Source organism: Hyaena hyaena, unplaced genomic scaffold (assembly GCF_003009895.1).
Source record: "Hyaena hyaena isolate Hyena2069 unplaced genomic scaffold, ASM300989v1 scaffold_228, whole genome shotgun sequence".
Lineage (NCBI taxonomy): Eukaryota > Metazoa > Chordata > Mammalia > Carnivora > Hyaenidae > Hyaena > Hyaena hyaena.
The window spans coordinates 464,379-491,669 of record NW_024080860.1 but is presented as its reverse complement, the minus strand read 5'-3'; the positions used below and the strand labels follow the sequence as shown (position 1 = coordinate 491,669).

General features: G+C 50.0%; 1 protein-coding gene and 1 long non-coding RNA gene across 2 annotated transcripts in view; one reads left to right on the top strand and one right to left on the bottom strand.

Moving 5' to 3' along the window:
• HIP1 (huntingtin interacting protein 1) overlaps positions 1 to 27,291 on the top strand; it is a 150,440-nt gene that overhangs the window by 117,377 nt on the left and 5,772 nt on the right. Inside the window, exons 9-29 of the mRNA XM_039243515.1 lie at positions 1,778 to 1,835; positions 5,086 to 5,161; positions 5,272 to 5,412; positions 5,795 to 5,892; positions 6,261 to 6,333; positions 6,922 to 7,105; positions 7,858 to 7,946; positions 8,259 to 8,375; positions 10,162 to 10,263; positions 10,499 to 10,642; positions 11,111 to 11,246; positions 12,616 to 12,702; positions 12,894 to 13,001; positions 13,086 to 13,219; positions 19,219 to 19,329; positions 20,113 to 20,171; positions 20,797 to 20,890; positions 22,745 to 22,845; positions 23,579 to 23,684; positions 24,421 to 24,544; positions 25,423 to 25,484. Coding sequence (XP_039099446.1) covers positions 1,778 to 1,835; positions 5,086 to 5,161; positions 5,272 to 5,412; positions 5,795 to 5,892; positions 6,261 to 6,333; positions 6,922 to 7,105; positions 7,858 to 7,946; positions 8,259 to 8,375; positions 10,162 to 10,263; positions 10,499 to 10,642; positions 11,111 to 11,246; positions 12,616 to 12,702; positions 12,894 to 13,001; positions 13,086 to 13,219; positions 19,219 to 19,329; positions 20,113 to 20,171; positions 20,797 to 20,890; positions 22,745 to 22,845; positions 23,579 to 23,684; positions 24,421 to 24,544; positions 25,423 to 25,484 — 2,204 coding nt within the window. The remainder of the gene's footprint in view (positions 1 to 1,777; positions 1,836 to 5,085; positions 5,162 to 5,271; positions 5,413 to 5,794; positions 5,893 to 6,260; positions 6,334 to 6,921; positions 7,106 to 7,857; positions 7,947 to 8,258; positions 8,376 to 10,161; positions 10,264 to 10,498; positions 10,643 to 11,110; positions 11,247 to 12,615; positions 12,703 to 12,893; positions 13,002 to 13,085; positions 13,220 to 19,218; positions 19,330 to 20,112; positions 20,172 to 20,796; positions 20,891 to 22,744; positions 22,846 to 23,578; positions 23,685 to 24,420; positions 24,545 to 25,422; positions 25,485 to 27,291) is intronic.
• Positions 3,939 to 4,718, bottom strand: LOC120239311. Its single transcript, XR_005530401.1, has 2 exons — positions 4,689 to 4,718; positions 3,939 to 4,121 (listed from the first exon to the last, which is right to left on the bottom strand). It is a non-coding gene; the product is annotated as an uncharacterized LOC120239311 (long non-coding RNA).

Sequence of the window (27,291 nt, the reverse complement as noted above, 5' to 3'; positions counted from 1 at the left end):
CTCCAGGCTCTGAGCTGGCAGTCAGCACAGAGCCCGACGCGGGGCTCGAACCCACGAACCGCGAGATCATGACCTAAGCGAAAGTCGGACGCTTAACTGACTAAGCCACCCAGGCGCCCCCTTTTTTTTTTTTTTTTTTTCTTAATTTTTTTAATTGTAGATGTTCTTATACTTACCCGTGCTTCTTGCTTAAAACAGCGTGGGTGGGTCCCGCCCCTGCAGGGTCTGCATTGGTCCGTCTGGTAGGTTAGGGGTCCGCATTGCTAAACGGTATTCCAGGTGAAACTTACATGGGTAGTTTCTGGGCCACCCTTGGAGGTGTTCACCACGAAGGATATACACATGCAGAGTGTGTGGATGAAGGGGAACCGAGAAGAGTCAAGGCCTGAGTGGACATCAGCAAGGTGTTATGGCCCTGGAAAAGGGGACAGGATGAATTTTAGAAGACAAGGACAAGATGTCGCTCTAGAACTGTGGTCACTGACGAAACGCGTATCTGGTGATTTAGACAGGACAGAGGAAGCGACATCTGGTCTGGTTAATCCAGGAGCACTGCATGGAAGAGAGGTTGGAAATTCAACGTTCAAGCATTAGAAAGGTGTTCAAGCAGGCACCCAGAGGAGCCAAGGGTGGACTGTATCCCAAGAGAAGAAAGGCAGTTGCCCCACAGAGTTTACACTTCTCTAAAAATGAATGTTTTATTTTAGAATAGTTTTAGATCTATAGAAAAATTATAAAGAGAGCCCAGAAAGTATCCATAAACCCTGAAGCCAGCTTCCTCTGTTGTGAATATCTTACATGAGTATGGTACATCTGTCACACTGAGTGGACCAATATTGATACGTTACTATCAACTGAAGTCCAGACTTTATTCAGATTTCCCCAGCTTCTTCCTAATGTCCCATCCAAGACACCATGTTACAGTTGGTCTTTGTATCACCCCAGGCTCCTCTTGGTTGTGACAGTGTCTCGGACTTGTGACCTTGACAGTTTAGGGGAGAATCGGTCAGACACTTGTAGAATGTTCCTCAATTTAAGTCTGTCTGATGTTTTTCTCATGACTAGGGTTAAGGGTTCTTAGGAGGGAGATCACAGAGGTAAAGTGCCATCGTCATCCTCTGTATATACTCGGCTTTCTGAATTATCATACATTTTGCATGTACCCCCTATTTATACCAAACAAACGTATCACCTACTCAAATATCACTAAAATGTAAATTTAAGGAATAAGGCAAGAAATGAAAGGATCGCTGAGCTGTGGTCTGTAGTTGAAGTACACAGAGTGACATAATCTGGGAGGAGAAAGGAGCTCAGAGAACCCACTCTGCAGGGGAGGAGGCTGGCACTAAAACTCTCACCCATCCAGTGTCGTGCAGTGGCAGGGCTGAGTGAGCACTGGACCAAGATCCTGAGTACTGTCCACAGTCTTTGCCATCTGACAGCCAGCCTCTCGGGCAGGCTTTCCAGGTCCCTTCTGTCCCGCAGTTTGGTCAGGTCAGCCACAGCTGCTTCTGTGATCAGGGACACAACTTCCAGCCCGCTGTGCCCAGAATCACTTGCCCTCCGGGAGCAAACTGGAAAGATTGGGGGGACAGGCGCCCCCTGGGCTCCCTGCAAGTCCTTGGTTTACCAATCCTGGGGCAGCTCTAGGCCAGGAATGCCTGCCTCCCGACCCGGCAGGCTTGGCCACAAGCCCCCGGGTGGCTGGTCCTCTTCCTCCCGAGCCCCCGCGGTGGCTCACCTGGTCCTCATACGGTTCTATTCCAATATCTTCCAGGTCTCCCAGCCGACACCCTGCAAGGCCACCGGGACCGCTTCATGGAGCAGTTCACGAAGTAAGTGGCTTATGGGAGAGAAATGAAGGCGAATCCAAAAAATGCTATAAAATCAATTCTTGCAAGAGCACATGCTTTTTAATGATTGAGGAACGAGGGTATGTGCATGGCAAAGTGAGGGCAAGTCACTAGGACAGCAGCAAACCTACCACTGGCTGGGGAAGCTTTCGGTTCTCTGATAAAGCCCATACATGCATGTAGAGGGTGGCAATTCCGTGCATCCATTCATCACCTGCTGTATGCCCAGAGCTTCACCCTCTGTTTCTTCTTCCTACATTCTCCTACCATGTATGGTCTTACACCATGTACGTGAAAAGCAACTCCCAAATATGAATCTCTAGCCGGGTCTTGACTCTGAATTCCAGTCTCATGTACCCAATTGCGCATCTGACATCCTGCACCAAACTATGCTCTAGATTTTCTTCCCAAAGCATTCTTTCCAGTCTTCTCTATCTCAGTAAATGCTTCCACATCCATTTAGGCCAGAGTTCTGGAACTCCCCATTTTCCTCATCCCCACCCCGCATGTCCAGTCCACCAGCAGGTCCAGCTGTTGCTCTGCAAATATATCTTGGCTTCGATCATAGCTTCCATCTCTCGGGCTGCCATTGTTGTGTGCCAAGACCTTCCAATATGGCGGACACCCTGAGCCTCCACTGCTGCGCCCTGCAATCCTGTCCTTCCTGAGCAGTTAGAGCAGCCTCATAAAGACAGCAGTCCCTTGCCCAGGACCTTCCAGTGGCTTCTGATTACACTGAGAATAAACTCCAAGATCTTCTCCATGGTCTACAAGGCCCAGCTTGCCATCTCTCACCCCGTCCCCAGGGTTTATAGGGTTCCAGCCATACCGGGTCTTCCTATTCCTGGAACGTACCCAGCACATTTCTCTGTCAGGGCCTTAGCACTTGCCGTTCCGTCTCCCGGGGCTGCTCTCCCAACCTCGCCAGCTCCAGATCATCTTCTTCCATCACCTCCTCACAAAGGCATCTCTGGCCTTAAATCTTTTGTTTTAAGATTTTATTTTATTTTATATTATTTTTGAGAAGTGTGCACATACGGGTTGGGGTGAGGGATGGGGGCGGGGGGGAGAGAGAAAGAGAAAGAAAGAATCTGAAGCAGCTTCCACACCCAGCAGAGCCCAGTGAGGGGCTGGATCCCACAACCGTGAGATCATGACCTGAGCCAAAATCAAGAGTCTGACTCTTAACGGACTGAGCCACCCAGGCCCCCCTTAAATCTTAGATCTCTTGTTTAAGTCGGGTCTTCTTCATCTCCTGTTTCTCCAACCCCACCCCCACCCCCCATATTCTCCATGCCAGCACCTTATTTGTTTCTTTCATGGTTCTTAGAACCAACTTTATTTCCGCTTGACTACCCATTCTTACGTCCCGAGCCCCTGATACGTGGCAGCCAACTACGCACAAATACTGGGATAAATTACCAAGCGAGGAAGCCACGTGTCTTGTCTACAAGAGGAAGTGCTTGTCGGACCGAGGAGTAAATTATTCTGTGCATTTGAGCAAGAAGATTCCTGGCGAGAGGGGAGGTAAAACAACTTCTTGTGTCCAAGAAGAGGGGAAGGAAGAGCAGGAGAGAGAGAACCCAGGTGCCGAGAAGGGCACGCTGGATTTGACCCTCTTGTTGTGCGTGCCCATTTCTTCATCCCTGACAATGGAGGAAAAATAGCTGCCCAAACCAGCAGCTTCTCCTGCTGGTTCTGAGCCACAGTCCGAGGACAAGTTCAGGGTTTTGCTCACCTCCCGGTTTCCTTATTCCATTTGAAAAGCCTCATATGTTTATTCTATAATAAATGACTTATTAAATCCTAGGAGACAGGCCCTGGGGCTGATTTCCTGGAATGGTAAATTCCAGTAGCTTATGAAAGCAGTGTGGCCTATTACTGTTGGCTCCAGCCCAGAAGGAAGGGGGATGTGTGGTCAGGTGGTTTTATTTCCTTTCGTGTTTTCCTAGCTTCTAAAAACCTCTGCCGTGAGCAGCTGCCTCACGTTCTCCTCTGCGCAGACCCAGCGGCTCCCAGAGGCCTTGGTTCGGTGTCCCCGAATTTGGGGAAAGCAGCAGTGACAACACAGGGGCAGTCCCAGCCTTGGGTTTGGAAGGGCTGACGTGAGACCCCCGGGGGTTTTAGTTTATTGGGTTGAACTGGAGGAGATTCTGAAAGAAGTTGCAGAGAGAGGCTGCTGAGACCCACGATCCTCTTTCCTCTCAGGAAATCTGTCTGGTGCTCTCTGCTTTCTTGGCCTTCCATGTTTCGATTGAAAACAGAGACCTGAAGACGAGAAAGAATAGTTGATTTCTTCACTCCCGTATCCATCCAAGATTAGGACACAGTGTAAATAGATTGTTTTCCTCCAATGAAGTCATGATGAGTTAATGCCTCTGTACATGGTACTGTGGTACCCGTAGCTCAGCAGGGCCTCTAGAAGCTTCTAGTCTAACTGGGGAAGTAACAACTAGCTCTAAAGCAGGGTGAATTAATTTAAAGATTTGCCTTAGTTTTTTTTTTTTTTTTTTTTTTTTACAAATAGTTTATTGTCAAATTAGTTTCCACATAACACCCAGTGCTCATCCCCACAAGTGCCCTCCTCCATGCCCACCCCCCTCCCCCCACTTTTTTTTTTTTAATGTTTGTTTATTTTTGAGAGAGAGAGATACAGAGCACCAGCAGGGGAGGGGCAGAGAGAGACACACACAAAATCTGAAACAGGCTCCAGGCTCCGAGCTGTCAGCACAGAGCCTGACGCAGGGCTCAAACCCACAAATTGCAAGCTCATGACCTGAGCTGAAGTCGGATGCTTAACTGACTGAGCCGCCCAGGTACCCTAAGGAGATTTACCTTAGTAATTAAGTTCCCTTCCCTTTTCTTATGGTTAGGTCGTTTATCCTCAGAGACAGTAAATTTATTTTTTGGGTTTTCTAAGCCAAACATTCCTGGGAAGAGACATCTGCCAGGAAACACCATAGATTCTGTGATGATCCAGATCTTCTTCTGGGATGATCCATTCATTCTTTCAGAGGATTCTATCCTTTGAGTCCCTCTCTCCTGTGAGGACTGGTTACAAATGACCTTCCCCTGTAGCATCATAATTGAATCCCAGTGCCATGGAAGCCATCTCCTAGACAGCCCACGCCTTTGGGCAGAGCAGGCAGCAGGAGAGCTGGGCGGCTGGAGTGTCCCCGACCTGGGGCTGGGGAAGGCGCCCAGCACCCCTCAGGCCCTTCTCCACCCCTAGGTTGAAAGATCTGTTCTACCGCTCCAGCAACCTCCAGTATTTCAAGCGGCTCATTCAGATCCCTCAGCTGCCCGAGGTAAGCGTGCCCGGCCCCCCCGGCCATGGGAGCTGCCGGGTCCAAGGTGCTCGTAGAGACCGGCAGGCCTGGTGGGTGATGCAGCTCGGGGATGTGTCTTCCCTCTTCAGAACCCACCCAACTTCCTGCGAGCCTCTGCCCTGTCAGAGCACATCAGCCCTGTGGTGGTCATCCCGGCCGAGGCTTCGTCCCCAGACAGCGAGCCGGTCCTGGAGAAGGATGACCTCGTGGACATGGATACCTCACAGCAGGTGGCGAGCACCTCTCTAGGACCTTGGCGGGGAGGGGGTGGAGGGGGGTTGGGGGGGCTTGAGCCCAGCAGGTGGCGCCCTTCCCATGGGTGGCCCTTCCAGCTGCCCCATATGCACAGGGGAGAGGGCGGGAGAGGCTCTGGCCAAGACCCTTTGGCTGTAACCAAGATGAGCTGCCATTTAACCCAAGTGCGAACCTAGACTCAGCCCCCTCCCCACTGCCCTGGAGTCTCCAGGAGAGACCGCAAATGGATTTGAACCCAGTTAAGAAAGAGTCCTTTTTCACATGTCACTCATCTGATACCCCCTCTCCCTCCCCTCCCTCCCCGCCAGAAGTCTCTGCATCTCTAACTTTGTCCTCACCTCTTTTTGGTCACCACAGAATTTATTTGACAACAAGTTTGATGACATCTTTGGCAGCTCGTTCAGCAGCGACCCCTTCAATTTCAACAGTCAGAATGGCGTGAACAAGGAGGAGAAGTGAGTCTGAGCTGGGCACAGGCAGGTGGTGCGGAAACTAGGTGGAGCTGGGGTCCGGCTCGCCACAGCTAACCTGGGCGGGATGCTTCGTGACACTCAGGTCCCCTAGAGAAATGTCTTGGCCCACAGCCATCGGCCCCTATGATCCCAGAGGGAAATCGAATGGGGCCGGAGTAACAGTGGACCCATGAGTGTGAGATTCAGATCTGGTAGCATCGAGGGTCATAGCGTATAATTTACGGGATTTCAAAGCATTTTCCCCAAATTAACACCAGCTTTTAACTTCCTCCCCTGATCTCCCAGCTCGCATTTAAAAGGAAAGGGATGGAGGCCCGGTGGAAGCAAACTTGTTCTCCTTCTGTTCCCAGGGATCACTTAATTGCTCAACTCTACAGAGACATCAGTGAGCTGAAGGCCCAGCTAGAGAACATGAAGACGGAGGTAGGACTCGGGCTCTGATCCGGTTCTGGGCTTCACCAGGACGTGACGTTCTCATACTAACTTCGCTTTGCAGACACACTTGTCGGACCTCATTTTAAGGGGGAGCTCATTAGTAGAAATGCCCAGACCAGACGGACCTGGTCCCCTCGTGGTCTTGGTGGCACTGCGTTTCCATTCTTCCTACCTCGAGAATGGCATCTAGGCCAAGCCCAGTGTCCCTGTGGTGCTTGGCGAGGAAGACCTGTTCTCTTCCCACGGCCATCGGAAGGTTTGATCTGTAGCTCTGGTGGCTGTTTGCAGAGTCCAGGCCAGTGACTAGCTAGGCTCACCCCTCAGGCCAGCTCGCCCACACTGCCCCCAGGCCACCCTAACAGGATCAGAGCTCCCCTGCTGTCACCCCGTGTTTGGTTGGGTGGCTTAGAATGAGCAAAAGCCTCAACTCCCACGAGGCCCAGTGGGAGTGGGCTTGTTAGGCAAACTCAGGTATTTATTGGATCGGCACTGGAAACCCTGGAGGACCCGCTCCCCCTGCCCAGCCTCGCCCAGCGGTGTGGGTTGTGGGGCTCATTGGCCAAGTCCATCCCACAGAGCCAGCGGGCCGTGCTGCAGCTGAAGGGCCGGGTCAGCGAGCTGGAGGCCGAGCTGGCGGAGCAGCAGCACCTGCGGCAGCAGGCGGTCGATGACAACGAGTTCCTCCGGGCAGAGCTGGATGAGCTCAAGAAGAAGCGAGAAGACACGGAGAAGGCCCAGCGGAGCCTGACAGAGATAGAAAGTGAGTCTGTCGGGCTGGGGCTGAGGGCGGGGGCCGCAGGGTCCGGCTAGGCTCGCGGGGCTGGGCGGCAGAGCCCCAGGCCATACATCTGTCCAGAAGAGCCGCCAGGAAGGACCCTCATGTTGCCAGTCTGAAGGGGGCGGGCTGGGGCCCAGCAGGTGGACAGCCCCACGTGCCGCGTTGCTCAGAACGCAGGGACGGGAACCAGGAGATGACAGTGGGGTGTCCAAAGGAGAGACAGCCTAAGAAAAACATAAAAGCCAAAAACACTGATGAAGCAAATGCTGTGTGTGCGAATGCTCAGTCAGCACAAATCAGTGCAGCCATCAGAATCAATTAGATTCCTTTTTTTTTTTTAATGTTTATTTTTGAGAGGGACAGAGAGTGTGCATGCACCAGTGGAGGAGGGGCAGAGAGAGGGAGCGATATAGAACCAGAAGCAGGCTCCAGGCTCAGAGCTGTTAGCCCAGAGCCCACCATGGAGATGGAACCCACGAACCGCGAGATCGTGACCTGAGCCAAGGTCGGATGCTTAACCGACTAAGCCACCCAGGCGCCCCATGAGTCAGGTGGATTCTTTTTTAAAGACCACTTCCCAGAAGAGTTTATGTCAGTAGGATTTCCCAAGGAGAAGAAGGTGTGTGCATTTGTGAAAAGAAAGGAGGATGTTCTAGGGACTCTGGCTTGTTGGAAGGAAGACACGGGGTCCCCCAGCAGGGGTCCATTGCTCACCTCGGCCCCTGACAATACAGGGAGAGCCCAGGCCAATGAACAGCGGTACAGCAAGCTAAAGGAAAAGTACAGCGAGCTGGTGCAGAACCACGCCGACCTGTTGCGGAAGGTAGGACCCCCAACCTGCCTCTTGCAGCCTGGGGCACCCCCCACACCACAGGGGAGACACGCTCCCATGCCTCCCTCGTCTTGTGCCCCACCTTTGATGCCAGCCCTGAATGGATTTCCCCCCATCTTTATCATTCTTCCTTTAAATACTTAAGCGTTGAGGAGCTGAAGACGACAGCTTTATTCTGACTTCTCTCTAGATAGAAAAGTGATTCCTGTGTCCAATAGCCTGAGTTGTCATTTGTTCTAGAAAGGAGATGTTGTCCCTGAGATGTTAAGCCTGCGATAAGCCCACTGTTCTTTGCCCTTCCAGAATGCAGAGGTGACCAAACAGGTGTCCGTGGCCAGACAAGCCCAGGCAGATTTGGAACGAGAGAAGAAAGAGCTAGAAGACTCTTTCCAGCGCCTAAGTGACCAGGCCCAGCGGAAGGTGAGGGGAAGAAGTGTGTGGGGAATGAGGGAGGGGCCTGCCCAAGTTGGAGGCAGGCCTGGAACATGATGCAGGTGGAAACACCTTGTCTTCTGCTCCACGGGCAGTAGAGGCGGGTTAGAGCCCTGCGCGCGCACCACAGGAGGCGTGAGGCAGGGACATGGCGTCTGGTGCACAAGGGATTAGAGGCCTGGAGTGACGAAGGGGGTCCAGCAGAGTAGGTACATCAGCGAAGGCTTGCCCAGGGTGAGTCGGGGAGGGTTGAGAGACGTAAAAGCACCTGGGAGACTTGTGACCAGGAGACCACCCTTGGCGGGGTGGGGGGGCAGTAAGAGATGTCAGGTGGGGGCGCCTGGGCGGCTCAGTCGGTTAAGCATCCAACTCTTGATTTCAGCTCAGGTCATGATCTCATGGTTTGTGGGATTGAGCCATGTGCTGGGCTCTGCACTGACACCACGGAGCCTGCTTGGGATTCTCTCTCTCCCTCTTTCTGTATCTCTTCCTTGCTCATGTGCATGCATGTGTGTTCTCTCTCTCTCTCAAAATAAATAAATAAACTTAAAAGAGAGAGAGACATGTGGAATGGGGAAAACTGAATGCCTTACGCTTAAGAGTAGTGCTTTTCAAGGCAGCTGGGTGGCTCAGTCAGTTAAGCGTCTGACTTTGGCTCAGGTCATGATCTCACAGTTCCTGTGTTCAAGCCCCACGTCAGGATCTGTGCTGACAACTCAGAGCCTGGAGCCTGCTTTGGATTCTATGTCTCCCTCTCTCTCTCTTCCCCTCCCCTACTGGCATTCTACCTCTGTGTCAAAATTAAATAAACATTAAGAAATTAAAAAAAAAGAATACTGCCTTTCACTTTTCTGTGACCCAGAGTAGGAAGTAAAAATGTCACAGAGCAGTCCTCAGCCTTACTGTGTGGATGCGTGTGGATATATTTTTTTGGTTGGTTTATTTCCTTTTTTTTTAATGTTAGCTGTGAAATGCTCTTCGAAAAATACCACTTAACAAAAGAAATTTTTAAAAAAGGGAATTATTTCCAGATGGCATGATGTAGCAAATTATCAGGTGTTGGGATGGCTGAATTAACAATCCGGCTCTGTATCAAATATACTTCAATTTAAATAATAAGAAAGAGCAACCTCCTATGTCCAAGAAAAAAGGCCTAGTTCTATTTTAATTAGTATTATAAGCTGAAGCGTTACATCTAAGAAATGTCCCTAAAAGTCCCGCCTTTGACATTCCACTTAGCCAGAAGAAGACTTATTGCCCTACTCAGGGCCCTTACCTCCTCCCACCCACTTTGGGGTGCAGCCAATCTTGTCTGCAAGAGAGAACACAAATCTCCCATTGACAGCTTAGGCTTTTTTTTTTTTTTTTTTAATGTTTAATTTTGAGAGAGAGAGAGAGAGAGACAGAAACTGAGTGGAGGGAGGGGAGGCAGAGAGTGGGAGACACAGAATCCAAAGCAGGCTCCAGGCTCTGAGCTGTCATCACAGAGCCCGACACAGGGCTTGAACTCACAGATCACAAAATCATGACCTGAGCCAAAATCAATCACCCAAACGACTGAGCCACCCAGGTGCCCCCTGTTTTTTTTAAGATTTTATTTTTCAGTAATCTCTGCACCCAACACGGGGCTCCAACTCACAACCCCGAGATTTAGAGTTGCATTCTCTACTGACTGGGCCAGCCGGGCACCCCAATAGCTTGGGGATTTTTACCTGTGTTTATCCCTTGGAAGCAGCACCTGGATCAGGGCGCCCCTGTGTGTCTTCTTTTTCAGACTCAAGAACAGACCGAAGTATTAGACAGCCTGAAGCAAGAACTTGCCACCAGCAAACAGGAACTCCAGCTTGTCCAAGGCAGCCTGGAAACTTCTGCGCAGGTGAGCATCACCTCCCTTTCTCTCCCTTATTTTTTTCCCTCTGGCTTTGGTGCTGCCGCCCCATGGGGGCCAGCTCTGTCTGGCAGCTGGCCATGCTGGTCCCATCCAGGCTCTGTGTGTGATTGGGGGAACAGAGGTGGTGGCTTAGAGGTATCACCGCTGTTCCATGTGGCCCGCGGGTGGGTCTGGACTCCTGGGAAGTGGACGGTTTGATTCTCCCTCTTCGACATCACAGTCAGAAGCCAAATGGGCGGCTCAGCTCACTGAACTAGAGAAGGAGCGGAGTGGCTTGGTGCACACGGTGGCCTGCCGGGAGGAGGAGGCATCCGCCCTTCGGGAACAGCTGGAACGCACCCAGCAGGAACTGTCCAGCACACAGGCAAGTAACAGACGTCCTCTGGGTGACCAGGGCCTTGGGCCTCGGTGATGTATCCATGGAGGCGGGGAACTGGGGACAGTCTGTGAAAACCATCAGGGCCTCTGGGCCGATTGGGAAGACATTCTGCAGGCACAGCTCTGCACGCCAGCTACTCTCGCCCGCAGAGAGCAGATGAGGGACAGCCAATCGGCCACCTTTTCACACGAGAAGAGCTGCACGTGGTCCTCCCTCCCCCGGCGTGGAGAATGGGTTACAGGAGGCCACCCCCATAGCTTCCTGTGTTGCACCCCTGCCCACACCTGTAGACCAAGGGAAAGGGTCGTTCTCTGTGGCAGACAAACTGGCTCGGGCCTTGTTAGCCACAACTTGAGTTAAGATGCCAGGAATCCCAGCTGCGTCAAGGTGGCTGCTGCTCGAGGCTCGTGACAGGGTCCATGTCAGATTCTCACCTCCCTGGACCATTTCTAGGAATCGATGTGCCAGCTCGCCAAGGACCAACGCAAAATGCTTCTGGTGGAGACCAGGAAGGCCGCGGAGCAGGTGATAGGAGCGGCCCTGAGGCAGCTGGAGGAACCCCCTCTGATCAGCTGTGCCGGGTCTGCAGGTACATCCCCCTCGCCTGGCCGCACACGCGAATGCTTACGGCCATTGCCATTGGGTGTTGACATTGAACCCCAGTGACGCTGAGCGCAGGGGTCCTCATCCTGCTGCCTGTCAGAGTCGCCTGGCAGTGCCCAGTCCCCACCAGAAGCTCGGTAGCCCAGGGCCTGGGTGGTAGTACTTTCTACAGCCGCCAGTTGTGATAAAGACTGTTCTGTGCAGTGGGGCAGGCTGACAAAACTCTCCCTGGGAGCAGAGCTCTGATAAACATTAAGTAAAAGATGTAAAAAAGAGGGGAGGGCCTTCGTGCGCGGTAGGTAGCAGAGCGTCCAGGCCCAGGATGTTGGTGACGTCATGGCTGTAGCTGTGTAGCTGCCGGCAAGGTAACGAGAGGCCCCGCTGAGAACAAGGCGGATGGAAGGAACAGCTGATAGTTGATTTTCATTACCAAATAGATCTCCATTTGGTGACGTGTGCAGCCAGGACTGTCCTACCTTATTCGGCAGGGAAGCCATCTGTGAGGAAACACAGCAGTCCTAAATGAAGGAGCATACAGTACCCCGTCTACCAGGGAAATGCCAGGAAATGGAGCAGCCGTGGGCGGGTTCTGAGAAGAGACTTTAGGAGCCGGGGGTGTGACAGAAGAGGACAGACATGAGGGGAAGAAATGTGGGGGTAGTAGTCTTACAAACAGCTGACGTTACCAGTGCTCACCACACACCAGCACTGTTCTAAGTGCTTTACATGCCTTGGCCCAGCAAATCCTCACAATGACGCCACAAGGCGGTGCCGTTACTCTGTTTTCAGGTGAGGAAGCTGGCACAGATGGCCTGAGATCATAGCCAGTGGCAGTGGGGCCAGGGGCCACACCTATGCAGTGTGACCTGAGTCCCCACATACTACCTCCTGAGGGACATGATCTCTGTGGACCAGTGCACAGAGGCACAGAGTGGGGACGGCTGTGTTATGCGCATAGCACGAGCCTAGATTAGCCTCACAGAGCCCAGGGTCTGGGCTCAAGAGTAATGAGAGTCCAAGGGCCTTGAAAGACTTAACAGAAGGCCTGGATTTGATTTGGCAGCAGTAATGAGAAGGGAGAAGCTGACTCTCGGCTGCTGATGGGATTGCCCTGGTTCTTGGTTCGGGGCCAGATGGGCCCAGAAGCACGGCCTTTGAAGCTGCATTAAGAGAGTCATGTACCTGTGGAGTCAACCATCTTTTCTCTGCACCCCTCCCCCCCATCTTAGGGCAGCTCCCACAGGGCTGCGGCCACTCGCTAGGCAGGCTCATCCCCCAGACGGCTTGACCTAACAGGGAGAAAGCGATTCCAACAACAGTGGCTCTGACTCTGCCCTGTCTCCCCTCTCTCACAGATCACCTTCTTTCCAAGGTCAAGTCTGTTTCCAGCTGCATTGAGCAACTGGAACAAAGCTGGAGCCAGTATCTGGCCAGCCCAGAAGGTAAGAAAGGCGAAGGATAGGGTCTGTTGCTAGTGACCGCTGGGCAGCGTTCAGAAACGCTTGCGTGTGGAAATAGCATGTGGTCCCTATGCTGCAGGAAAGGGGTGCATATACCTTGTCAAGCAGGGGAGGAGGGAGGGAGGTAAGGGCCCGTGAACAGCACCAAGAAACCTTCTTTCCACTCCCGGCAGAGATCAGCGAGCTTCTCCGCTCGGTAACCCTCCTGGCGCACCTGACCAGTGACACCATGGCTCACGTTAGCAGCACCTGCCTTCGAGCCCCGCCGGAGCCTGCTGACTGTGAGTACCGGGGCCACCGGGGCCGGTCTTGTGCGCAGTGGGGAGCCAGGACCCTCAAAAGCCTTTGTTGTCTTGCATCTCCAGCACTGACCGCGGCCTGCAAGCAGTTTGGCAAGGAAACCCTCACCTATCTGGCTTTCCTGGAGGAAGACGGGACGGTTGAGAATGACAGCACAGCCGTGAAGAGCTGCCTGAGCAAGATCTCTGCCATTGGCGAGGTAGGACCCGTGTTACCACCGGGGGAGGTGACAGTGGTTCTTGGTTGAGTCCCGGAGATTGGCCGGGGAGTCAGTGATGTGCGAAGCCAGTTGTTTCTGTACTTTCCACTTGATTCCAGAAAGTAACAGTTGGGGTGCCAGGGTGGCTCAGTCGGTTAAGCGTCCGACTTCGGCTCAGGTCATGATCTCACGGTTCGTGGGTTCGAGCCCCATGTTGGGCTCTGTGCCGACAGCTCAGAGCCTGGAGCCAGCTTCAGGATCTATGTCTTCCTGTCTCTCTGCTCTTCCCCTACTCGTGCTCTGTCTCTCCAAAATAAATGAACGTTAAAAAACAAACTCTTTTTAAAAAGTGAGCGTTGATGCTGAAAAAACTGACCCTGCTGACCGACTTTCCAGTTATATTTCATTCATTGGCTGTGAGCTGAGAACCTACTGTGTGTTCATCATCATGCTAAGCAATATCAGAAGAATAAGCATAGTTTCTCTGTTTTTGACGATTTGTATCTGGTTGGGCAGATAGCACCTAACGTGGACATAGAGTATTTATTGATTTAATAAAGATGTAGCGAGCGTGCCATGCATAGTGGGGATTGCGGTAGATGTAGTTATACAGAGGCCAATGAGACATCGTCTCTCTGGGAAAGAAAAATCATGAAATCACCCAAGTTGATGCAGTGGGACAGAGCGGTCATCAACTCCATTTTAAGAGTCCAGTACAAGGCAGCATTTACTTAATTCCAAAAATGTGTCGTAATGACAAGTCCAGGGAGGGAAGAGATCAGGGCCAGAGTTCCAATTTTCACCATCCCTCATCTGAACTTTTCTTTTTTTTAATGTCTTATTTATTTCTGAGAGAAAGAGAGACAGCATGAGCAGGGGAGGGTCAGAGAGAGAGGGACATACAGAATCTGAAACAGGCTCCAGGCTCTGAGCTGGCTGTCAGCACAGAGCCCAAGGCGGGGCTCAAACCCACAAACTGTGAGATCTTGACCTGAGCTGAAGTTGGATGCTTAACTGACTGAGCCACCCAGATGCCCCTCATCTGAACTCTTAAAACAGCCTTCTGATTTGTTTTTCTGCCTCTGGTCTTTTTCCTCTGATCTCTTCCGAAAACAAAGAGCTGCTTACAATTCCTCATTTGATAACAAAACTCAAATCATGTAATGTGACATGCAAGGACCATCACAATCTGGCGCTTATTCACCTTTCTGGGTCCCTCTCACCCTTTACCGCCTTCACCTTACAGTGTTGGTGGCTGGCGTTGCAGGTTACCTGCCTGCCTGTCTCCTTCCCCCATGAGTCCTCAGAGGTAGAGCCCATACCTTTCTTACAAGGTCTCCTTGGTCCCTGGCATGATACCTGGCAGGTGGTTTACACCCATTGAATGTTTAATTAATTGAATGTGCACATAGGGAGAGCAAAGCAATTACAAAGATCGGATGGGGAAGAAGGCTCACACTGGGGAGAAGTGGGCGACGAGGTAGGGATCCATGAATGTCTGGATGAAGGAAGACTGGATAACTGTGAATTGCTAACCCTTTCAATAGAATGACATGATCCTGGAGGTATGCTAGTGTTACTAAGTTCCTGATGGCAGGCTTGACAGCATCACCACAGGCCGTCCTTTGCTGGAGATAGGGCATCTTCTCCAGTGCCATGCAGAACCCCATCTCAGCATGCACACGCAAAGCATGTAGGACGCCGTGAGGTGAGGAAGTGAGAATCAAGTTAATTTTAAAAGCGAAGTAAAGTGTGAGAGCAAGATCCTGGGCCAGTTTCCTTTCTGGCAGTAAGACTGACCAAATGTTTAGAAGCTCTTCCCAGCACAGGACATGGAAAAAGCTAAATACAATTTGGGGGGTAGGGAGGGATGTTAATGAATCTGAACTGGCCGAAAACTAAGGAAATTCTCAGAATCAGAAACCAAAAGGAGGCAAGAACCAGTATTTGTCCATCATCTTGACCTAGAGCTTGGATTTCAATGGGCCACACATACAGAGGAGAGTAAAAACACGAAGCCTAAGCCCAAGTAGGGTAAAAGCTTGGAATGCAGAGACTTTTTCCCCAAAATGGAACTCCAAAAGGTCACACCCTTTTACTTGGGTCACACGCAGAGTGAATGGGGGAAAAGCTTACTCTGCTGAAGAGAGATCTTATCTCAACCTCCATTGTAGGAGGAGAAGGAAACATGGCTACCTAGGGAGTTTCTACCCACAAGCCATCTTTCCATGGTTTCAGGGCCCAAATATACTGCTTGTGTGGCTTGAAAAAACCCAAACAGAAAATTAAACGTAGGGTGCCTGGGTGGTTCATTCAGTTAAGCATCCAACTTCAGCTCAGGTCATGATCTTACAGTTTGTGAGTGTGAGCCCCGTGTTGGGCTCTGACAGCTGGGAGCCCAGAGCCTGCTTCAGATTCTGTGTCTCCCTCTCTGCCCCTCCCCCGCTCACACTGTCTCTCAAGAAAGAAATTTTAAAAAATATTAAATTTTTTTTATTAGAAAAAAAGAAAGAAAATTAAATGTAACATAGTCAGGTTTTTGGGAGCCCGGTACCTGGCAGAAGCAGTTCCAAATGGTCTCTGAAGGAATGTACTTGGAACCTAAATCCCAAAGAACTTTCACAAAGTCCCAAGGCACATCAGTTCACCATGAGTGTGTTTGATGTGTTCCAGAACCTTTTGTATTTAAGTTTGTTTATTTTTAAGAGACAGAGCATGAGCAGGGGAGGGGCAGAGAGGGAGAGAGAGAGAATCCCAAGCGGTCTCTGCGCTGACAGCGTGAGATCATGACCTTAGCTGAAGTCAGACACACTTAACCGACTGAGCCACCTAGGCAACCCCAAGAACTTTTTAAAAAGCATTAAAAGAGTGACCAAGGATTAAGGTATTTTCAAAAGTCATCAGATATATTTGAAAAACAACCACAGGACTTCTAGAAATGAAAAATATAATCATTGGAAGTCTACTCAGTATATAGATTCAACAGCAGATTAAACAAAGCTGGAGAGGGGCCCCCGGGTGGCTTAGTCGGTTAAGCGTCCGACTTTCGCTTAGGTCATGATCTCGCGGTTCGTGGGTTCGAGCCCCGCGTCGGGCTCTGTGCTGACTGCCAGCTCAGAGCCTGGAGCCTGCTTCAGATTCTGTGTCTCCCTCTCTCTCTGGCCCTCCCCTGCTCACGCTGTCTGTCTCTCTCTCTCCTAGAAATAAATAAAACATTAAAAAAAAATTAAAAAGAAAAAGCTGGAGAAAGAATTGGTGGACTGGATGATGGAACTGAAGGAATTACAGAATGTGGCACAGATTTTATAAACTAGAGTACAGAGATTATGTGTAGAGTGGTTAATCAGGGTTCCAGATGAAGACAATAGAAAGACTTTTCTCCCCCAAGTAGCATTTTTAGTTCTATATGTTATAGACTTTTCTTCTACACCTTACTTTTTCCAGCATTCTGTGTATGACGGTCATCCATGCAGATATATTCTTTCTCACTGCTCTGTAGTAGATTGTCGTGTAATTATAGCTCAAGTTATATTTCTATTATATATCTGTTTATATTTATCTATCTGTTACGTAGCTAGATTATTGTTGGTAAACATTTGGGTTCTTTCCAGTTTGAGGCTCTCACGAATGTGCCATATGTACTCGTGTACATATCTCCTGATGGAAGAGTTTCTCTAGCTCATTTGCCTAAGGATAGAATTACTACACTATAGGGGCGCCTGGGTGGCTCAGTTAGCTAAGTGTCTGATTCTTGGCTTCAGCTCAGGTCACAATTTCACAGTTTCATGAGTTCGAGCCCCACATCAGGCTCTATGCTGACAGCACAAAGTCTGCTTAGGATTCTCTCTCTCTGCTTCTCTCTGCCCCTTCCCCACTCAGTCTCTCTTTCTCGAAATAAATAAATAAACTTAAAAAAAAAAAAAGAATTACTGGGGTGCCTAAATGGCTCAGTTGGTTAAGCGTACGACTTCGGCTCAGGTCATGATCTCAACGGTTCATGGGTTCGAGCCCCGCATTGAGCTCTGTGCTGACAGCTCAGAGCCTGGAGCCTGCTTCAGATTCTGTGTCTCCCTCTCTTTTTGACCCTCCCCTGCTCACGCTGTCTCTCTCTCTCTCTCTCTCTCAGAAATAAATAAAAAACATTAAAAAAAAGAATTACTACATTTTAGGACAAATCTCACACACAGAATGCCAAGCAAACAAGCAAGTCATACGAAAATACATACAGTAGGATTCCTTTTAAATAAAGACCAATAATGCATACTTAACATTATACTGTTTAAAGATACATTCTTACAGAGCTTTAAAAAAAACCATGATAAGCGTTTTCCTGAATTCTGTGTTCATCTGAAGGCAGGGAGTAGGGATGGCAGGACATGGAATTAGGGCAGGATACAAAAGAAATTTCAGAGGTACTGATGTTTCTTAAGCTGTTTCTTTTTTTTTTTTCTTTTTTTTTTTTTAATATTTTTATTTATTTCTAGGAGAGAGAGAGAGACAGCGCGAGCAGGGGAGGGTCAGAGAGAGAGGGAGTCACAGACTGAAACAGGCTCCAGGCTCTGAGCTGGCAGTCAGCACAGAGCCCGACGCGGGGCTCGAACCCACGAACCACGAGATCATGACCTAAGCGAAAGTCGGACGCTCAACCGACTAAGCCACCCAGGCGCCCCTCTTAAGCTTTTTTTTTAACGTTTATTTCTGAGAGACAGATTACGAGCAGGGGAGGGGTAGAGAGAGAAGGAGACACAGAACCCGAAGTAGGCTTCAGACTCTGAGCTGTGAGCACAGATTCCCAAAGCAGGACTCGAACCCACAAACTGCAAGATCATGACCTGGGCCAAAGTCAGATGTTTAACCGACTAAGCCACGTAGGTGCTCCATTTCTTATTCTTTAGTTTTTATTTTTTTTGTTTTTTTGGGGTTTTTTTTGTTTGTTTTTTTACAAATAGTTTATTGTCAAATTAGTTTCCACATAACACCCAGTGCTCATCCCCACAAGTGCCCTCCTCCATGCCCATCCCTCCTCCCCCCCACATCCATCAGTCCTCAGTTTTTGTCATCGTTCAAGAGTCTCTCATGTTTTGCCTCCCTCCCTTTCCCCACCATTTCCCCCTTCTTCTCCCCCTTTTTACTCCGTCAAGTTCCTCCTAATCCTCCTATACGTGCAAACATATGGTATTTGTCCTTCTCTGCCTGATTTATTTCGCTCAGCATAACACCCTCAAGGTCCATCCATGTTGCTACACATGGCCAGATTTCATGGTTTCTCATTGCCATGTAGTATTCCATGGTATAGATAAACCACATCTTCTTGATCCATTCATCTGTTGATGGACACTTAGGCTCTTTCCATGTTTTAGCTATTGTGGAGAGTGCTGCTATGAACATTTCTTATTCTTTAAACCATTCATACCTGTTTTATACTCTTGGAAGTATAACACATAATGTTTTCAGAATTCACAGACTTTGCCATCAGACCCAAGTTCAAATCCCTGCTCTGCCATTCATTAACAGTGTGACTGTGGTCAAGCCATTTGACCTCTCTGAGCCTTGGCTTCCCATCCGTAGAACAGGAGTAGTAACTGCCTCATTATGATTGCTGTGAACGCAGAGTTAAATAAGAGGCAGAGTGTCTGGTTGGAAGGCATCACCCACATCTGAAGGGGTTTTTTGACATACCTCCCAAGCCTCAAATACAATCGACACAGTGCAACTGTGACGTCAGGGTCCAAGCATCCACAACTGAATGGCCTTGTGGGATTAGGCAGAGTGGCCTTCTAGAAGGAGGGGGGTTTTCAGTGAAAGAGTATGGAGCATGAGGGTTTACGCAGTAGCGATTTCTAGACGAAGCCTGGGCAGGACGCCCCTCCGTGGGTTCTAGAAGCATGTTGCATGGTGGGACCTTCCTCTCCTCCCTTCTGCCACCATGTAAGGATCTGCTGGGGAGAAATAGAGAGGAAATCAAAGTATCATTTCAGCCTCTGTGCTGCTGTTCACAGGAGCTCCTGCCCAGAGGCCTGGACATCAAACAGGAGGAGCTGGGGGACCTGGTGGACAAGGAGATGGCCGCCACTTCAGCTGCCATTGAAACTGCTACGGCCAGAATAGAGGTATGGAAGCGTCTGCCACATCTCCTAAAGCGAGGCTCTTGCAGGTTCCATTGCGTGACATTGCCTATTGGACGTATCTCAATTGTTCATTGAGGCCGTAGACGGCCCCTGCAAAACCAACCCAAGCCCAGACTCCCCAGGATCCCCGAGGGATAGAAAAGGAGAAGGTCATCATGTCCTTTGGTGGGAGGCCATCCTGCATTACAGTCCCAGATGGACCACTTGTTAGTCATATGACTTGTGATAGATTGTTCCGTTAACCTTGCTTGGATTCCATTTCTAGATGGTGGCGGTCATACTAGTTCTTGCCTCAGAGGGGCATTGTAAGAGTTAAATGAGATAGCGCACGTTTATCTTCATGCCAGGCACTAACGAACCAACAGTAACGATTGTCTCAGGGGAAAGCTGAGTGGGCACCGTCGGAAAGGTCGCCTGTTGCTCCTTTGGTGGAAGGCTCAGCCTGCCCACCTTGGTTTGAACACCTGCCTCCTAGCAGCTCCCTGCACTGGCAGGGTGCAGTTATCTCTGAGTTCTGTGCACGTGAGCCCAGGTGCTGGGAAGTCAAGACAGACGCTCACGGACGGTAGGGCCAGCCTGCCCGGGCTGCTTCTCGCTGAATAGATCGGAGGCCTGGGCTCTTTTCCCGACTTACCAGGATGTGGATGGGTGTTTCTGGATTTGGGTTCCTCGGCCACCACGGGATGTCGGATGCAAAGTGCTTCAGGATGCCAGCGAGTGCTCAGGGCCCAGGATACATTGAGATACCCTGCTTGTTTTTAACAGGAGATGCTCAGCAAATCCCGAGCTGGGGACACAGGAGTCAAATTGGAGGTGAACGAAAGGTCAGTCCACAGCATGGTGGCACCTCAGTGATCGGGATAAGTCTCTCCTGCATTGGATTGTATTAGTTAGGATAGAACATTAGCAGCCACTGGCATCAGCTGAGTCTGTGTAATTGTTGAGAGTGGTTTTTTTTTTTTAATTTTATTTTTAATGTTTTTTATTTATTTCTAAGAGGAAGAGAGAGAGAGAGAGAGACAGTGTGAGCAGGGGAGGGTCAGAGAGAGAGGGAGACACAGAATCTGAAGAAGGCTCCAGGCTATGAGCTAGCTGTCAGCACAGAGCCCGATGCGGGGCTCGAACCCATGAACCATGAGATCATGACCTGAGCCTAAGTCAGACGCTTAACCGACTGAGCCACCCAGGCGCCCCAAAAGTGGTATTCTTTATAATATTGCTGTTGCATTTTAGGGGAAAAGAAACCCCAAGAAGCATCATATAAACTGTCCATGGTCAAGCCTCCTCACTTGCACACCTTTCCTCCAAGGCTTCACCACACAGCCCCCCACCCCCCGTATACCCATCCCACGTTTGCCTGGGTTGAAGCATGAAAAAGAAAATCGTCTGCTTCATTGCTCTTGATCTCCATTCTGTGTCCCTGACCTTTTTTTTTCTTTCTTTCCCTAGGATCCTGGGCTCCTGTACGAGCCTCATGCAAGCTATCCAGGTCCTGATTGTGGCCTCTAAGGACCTCCAGAGAGAGATAGTGGAGAGTGGCCGGGTAGGTGTGGCTGTGATCCCCTGGACAGGGGACCAGACATCATTCACAGGCTCCAGTTCCCTCAAAGGCTCCGTCTACTCCATGCATTCATCCGCATTCAGTCGCATCCCCGGCTGCTGCCATCTTGTCCCATGTGCCCATCTCAGGGCGTGGTCCCCTCTCCCCTGGCGAAGTGCAGGTGCCACGGGAAGAAGCTGGGGGAGCTGCCAGGTCCCCAGGGAGCAGGGAGCCCCAGCCTTCAGCGGCAGGCTCATTATCCCAGACGCCATCCCCAGATCCTGCTCTGGAAACCCCGTGCGCCTCACAGGTCTGGGCCCTTGGAGGAGGAAAGGAGGGCTTTTGAAAACTGGGCAAATCGGGTGCCTGGGTGGCTCAGTCGGTTAAGCATCCAACTTCAGGTCAAGTCAGGATCTCACAGTTCGTGGGTTCAAGCCCCGTGTCGGGCTCTGTGCTGACAGCTAGCTCAGAGCCTGGAGCCTGCTTCAGATTCTGTGTCTCCCTCTCTCTCTGACCCTCCCCTGCTCACACTGTCTCTCTCTCTCTCAGAAATAAATAAAACATTAAAAAAAAAAAAAAGAAAAGAAAACTGGGCAAATTAGAAGAGCCAGCCTGCCACTGACCTTTCCTGGTGGGTGCAGCCATGTCTGTCTCTGACGGCAGAATCTGCTCCTCACAGACGGACTCTACCCCGGTCTGTGGTCAATGTCATCACTTGGCTTTCTCAGTCCTCTGCTGGCATTCCTGTCGTCATGTTTCCTTCTCACATCCTGCCTGCAGTGCGGCTCAGGAGATGGAAGCCCAGGCAGGGATTCCCGAGCCCGAAAACTATCCCTTATTTTAACATTTATTTATTTACTTTGAGAGAGAGGGGGAGGGGGCAGAGAGAGAATCTTAAGCAGGCCCCACGCTGTCAGCACAGAGCCCGACGCGGGGCTCGATCCCACAAACTGTGAGGTCACGACCTTAGCTGAAACCAAGAGTCAGATGCCTTACTGACTGCACCACCCAGGCGCCCCCTGAAAACTGTCCTTTAAAGAACAAAGCCATATCTGCTGTGATGGTGGTGCTTTTTACCAGTCCGGGAGGGCATGGTTTCTCCCCACCCCCCAAAATAGGGAGGGAGGCTGAGTAAGGAGAACCTGGAGAGTCTAAGACTACCATCTTAGAATTTGGAAGTGGAGGATGCTTCCAAAGCAAGGAAACATTTTAAAATTCCAAGCAGAAATCATTTGCTTAAATTATTCACTGTGTAGTCTCCTCTTGTGGCAAATCGTGGCAAGCGGTTGGACTCCTGTCTGATTCTGTTGTTCGTATATATACGTGACTGTGTATATATACTCTTATCTACACGATGTAGAAATGTGATCTAATAGAAGTGCTATGGGCTTTGGAGTCAGAAAAGCCTGGGATTTACTTCCCTATTTCCTGCATGAACTTGAAAAGTATTGTTGCCTTTCTGACTCTTAGTTTTGTCATCTGTAAAATGGGATGATAATACTTACCTCTTGGGGTTACTATGAGGTCTATATGGAGAAATATATATATATAAGCACCCTGCGGGGTGCCTGGGTGGCTTAGTTGGTTAAGTGTCCGACTTTCGCTTAGGTCATGATCTTGCGGTTCGTGGGTTTGAGCCCCGCATCGGGCTCTGTGCTGACTGCCAGCTCAGAGCCTGGAGCCTATTTCAGAGTCTGTATCTCCCTCTCTCTCTGACCCTCCCCTGCTCACGCTGTCTCTCTCTCCTAGAAATAAATAAAAATTTTAAAAAATAAAATTTAAAAAAAAAAAGCAAAGCACCCGGCACACAGTAGGCACTCAATAAAAGCTGGCCATTATTATTTTTCACTTCCTTAGGGAACAGCATCACCTAAAGAGTTTTATGCCAAGAATTCCCGTTGGACGGAAGGACTCATTTCAGCATCCAAAGCTGTGGGCTGGGGAGCCACTGTCATGGTGTAAGTGTCTGTCGCTCCCAAGGCTCCTCACCCCCACCCCCATTCCATTGACCCAATGCAGAGAATAGCCAAGGGAAAATATCTGCCCCTTAGAAATGAATTGTTGATAGGGAAGTCAACAGGACTAAAACTTTTTTTTAATGTTTCTTTTTGAAAGGCAGAGTGGGGGAGGGGAAGGGCAGGGAGAGACAGAGACACAGAATACAAAGCAGGCTCCAGGATCCGAGCTGTCAGCATAGAGCCCGACGTGGGGCTCGAACTGATGAGTCTTGAGATCAAGACCTGAGCTGAAATCGGACGCTCAACCGACTGAGCCACCCAGGCGCCCTAATAGGAGTAGAAGTTTAAAAGGAAACCTGGATCTCCTTGGCAGCACAGGGGTAGAGCAGGTAGGCTGTGCTCTCTGAAAAAGCCAGGGTGATGGGGGAGGTCTAGAGGTGGGATCGTGGGGCGCCTGAGTGGCTTAGTCAGTTAAGCGTCCGTCTTTGGCTCAGGTCATGATCTATCTCACAGTTCGTGGGTTCGAGCCCCCCATCGGGCTCTGTGCTGACTGCTCAGAGTCTGGAGCCTGCTTCAGATTCTGTGTCTCCCTCTCTCTCTGACCCTCCCCTGCTCACACTGCCTCTCTCTCTCTCAAAAATAAATAAAACATTAAAAAAAAATTAAGAGGTGGGATCATAAGGAATTGGAGCCGTCGGTGACATAATGTCTCTTGTCCCTTCCTGACTACCAGGGATGCAGCTGATCTGGTGGTACAAGGCAGAGGGAAATTTGAGGAACTAATGGTGTGTTCACATGAAATTGCTGCTAGCACAGCCCAGCTCGTGGCTGCGTCTAAGGTAGGAGCCGCGCACGACTCGCCGGGGCACCGTAAGGGCAGGGAGGTTAGAGATACTCGGACCGTGGATCCTGCCCCAAGAACAGAGGATTTATCCAGGGTCCACACGGTTGGGTCCCACATTAAAATTCTGCCTCTCAAGGATCCCAAACTACCCTCCTCTGAGAGCCTTTCATCTGTCAGCAAGGAGCCCCTCTGCCCAGCTCGCCACGTGACCTCCTCTTGGCTTTCATCACTTTTGTAACTAGTGGCCTTTGAGGGTCCCAGCCATGCCAGCCTCTGATTAACAGTCACGGCGATCAAGGAGCACTTCAGGGATATGTCAGTGCAGCAAGCTGGTCACCCAGCTCAGCTCTGCAGTTCCGCCACCAATGTCTGCCTCTCCTGAAGAGTCTCTGCATTTGAATCATTGCCCCAGCTAATCGTAACAAAGCTTGTTACCAAAATTTGTCTGTGAGTTTTATAGTACCCCAGGGAGTGTTCTTATCGTCCTTATTTACCATTACCCCAAATTAGTTTCCACAACTGGGACAGTTTATCAGAACAACCAGGAAAGCTGGAGACTGAGGCCACCGAATATGCTGGGGAGTTGACCCCGGAGGCAGTGATTTTTAAGAAGTTGATTGGTGACCATGGCGGGTACCATGTTTGTCAAGAACTATCGGACCGACTGTTTGACGCAGTCGCCGCCACTGTATTTTGTGTGAACCTCAATCCGTATTTTGTGGTCCTGGCAGGTGAAAGCTGATAAGGACAGCCCAAACCTGGCCCAGCTGCAGCAGGCCTCTCGGGGAGTGAACCAGGCCACCGCCACTGTTGTGGCCTCAACCATTTCCGGCAAATCACAGATCGAGGAGACAGGTAGCCTTCCGGAAGCAATGCTTTTCTTACCCATCTCGTTCAGCTATTTTTTTTTTTTTTCTAGGAGAAAGAGAGAGAGAGACAGCGTGAGCAGGGGAGGGTCAGAGAGACAGGGAGTCACAGGCTGAAACAGGCTCCAGGCTCCGAGCTGGCAGTCAGCACAGAGCCCGACGCGGGGCTCAAACCCACGAACCGCGAGATCATGACCTGAGCGAAAGTCGGACGCTTAACCAACTAAGCCACCCAGGCGCCCCAGCTATTTTTTTTTTTTAACGTTTATTTCTGAGAGACAGATTACGAGTGGGGGAGGGGTAAAGATAGGGGGAGACACAGAATCAGAAGTAGGCTCTAGGCTCTGAGCTCTCAGCACAGAGCCCGACGCGGGCCTCGAACCCACGAACCATGAGATCATGACCTGACCCGAAGTCAGACGCTTAACCGACTGAGCCACCCAAGCGCCCCCCCTCACCGTTCAGCTATTCTTTATGTCCTCTTTCATGATCCCAGTGTCCCACAATTCTGTTTCCGAATTCTGTACTGTTCATCGTTCCACACACATACTTACATTCTCATAAGGGGGGACACCTCATACATGTGCTAGTTGTATCACCATGGCAACAGGCCTTAAGGTAGATTTTCCATTTAGTGATGTCTCTGGATTCGGTTATGACTCTCCAGGCCTGGCTGTCTTGCGGGGTAGGGTTCTGAGCCTCGTTACCCTTTCATGGCACTTCCGCCCCATCCGTCCCTCAGTGACTTTCAAGTGTGTTTGGAAACTGGCAAACCAAGCATTTCAGCAGGGCACAGGCAATCAGCCACCTCTCAGGGGGAGTCAGCCATGGGCATTATCTGACAAGACCTTCCCTCTCTCCTTACAGACAACATGGACTTCTCCAGCATGACATTGACCCAGATCAAACGCCAGGAGATGGATTCCCAGGTACGATTCCCGCTTCTGAGTCCACTGTCTGTTGCCAGTGACATCAATCCCAAATATTATCCTCATAGAGAGAAGCCAGTGGGGGGGCGGGGGAGAGTCTTGGGGAGGAAGCAAACACAGACGGACAGTAGCCCAGGTCTGAATGCAAATGATACTGGAAGGGCCAGTCGAGGCAAAGACAGATGACGGGTTAAGATCTGAATCTTAACTCTTGCTCACTACCGCCCCTTTCAATGTTACCATCAGGGGTTTCCTAGCCGATGTCAACTAGTATTTAATGTCTTACAATCGACATTTTTTTCACTGAAGTGTAGTTGACATACAATGTTACATTCATTTCAGGTGTCCATGTAGTGATTCCACAATTCCATGTGTGGTCCCTATCTGTCACCATGCAACAACATGACATTATTATTTCTTATGACAATAGTATTGACCATATTCCCTGTGCCTATGACTTATTTATCTCATAACTGGAAGCCTGGACCTCTTAATACCGTTCACCTACTGTACCCATCCCTCTACCTGCTTCCCCTCTGGCAGCCGCTGGTTTGTTCCCTGTCTGTGGCTGCTTTTTTTGTTTTTCAGTATTTTCTTTAAACTTCTTCTATGAATCATTGTGTATGACCTTTGGTTTAAAAAAAGAAAAAGCGATACGCTGAGAACCCATCAAAAGGCAATGCCATTACCCCTGATTGTTTAGTAAAGTTATGACATCCAAAGGAATAGGAATCTATGGAATCCTGAAAAAAATAGGAATCCGTCAGCATCCTGACATCCTTGTTCCAGAATTAAGGCTTCTAGTCTTGGAGTAAAGTCCAGGTTGAGACTGCTGTATGTTTCTCTCTCGGCATCTTCTCGAAAAAGTCACATGGCCAAATACTGGAAGAACTGAGGTCGGGCTTGAGTCCCCACTCTCAATGCTGTCTTGCTTTCTGGTCTCATCCAGCCCCTCTTGACTGCAGATCCCATCTGTATGCTGATAAGTACCAGAGTCTTCTCCCCAGCCTCCATCTTCTTGAGCTCTGTGCTTGTCCAGCTGCCTGCTTGATCCCTCCTCTTGATGCCACATACATCTCTAACTTAATGGGTCCAAACCAGGGCCCACTCAGATCTGTCCCTCCCGTTTGCTCCATCTCAGTAACTGGAACGCTCCCCCCCACCCCCCAGACCTGGGTGGCGGAGACCCAGGAGGTGTCCTTAGGTCCTCTCTTCTCCCTCTTCCTTCTACAACCAGTCCCCCAGCAGGTCTGTCAACTCTGACTCTCTAGGCCTGAACCTTCCCCCTTTTTTCTATCTCCCTAACCTAGCCTAAGCCACCATTGTTTCTCTCCTGGTGAACTACTGCAAAAGCAACTTAACCTTAACGTATGCAAGTGTTTGTTTCCAAGTAGTCCGTGGCAGAGACCGGGGAGGTGGGGCAGTTGGGGCAGAGAATAAAAAAGGGCATTGATGAGACAGGTCCAGCCCTGGCTTGACAATTGGTTGGAACTTGTGAAGGCACATGGTGGAGTTCACCATACCATCTCCATTTCTCTGTATATGTTCTACATTTTGCATAATCAAAAATTTGAAAAGAAATATAAGGAACCACCTAACTGGGCCTCATTGCTTCCACTCTTGCTCCCTACAGTTTGTTCAGGTTCCGTGTGTATATATATATATATATATATATATGTATATGTATATATATATATATGTATATATATGTATATATATATTTTTTTTAAGTTTACTTATTTACTTAGAGAGAGAGCGAGGAAGCACACACACGTGAGTGGGGGGGGTGGGGTGGGCAGAGAGTATG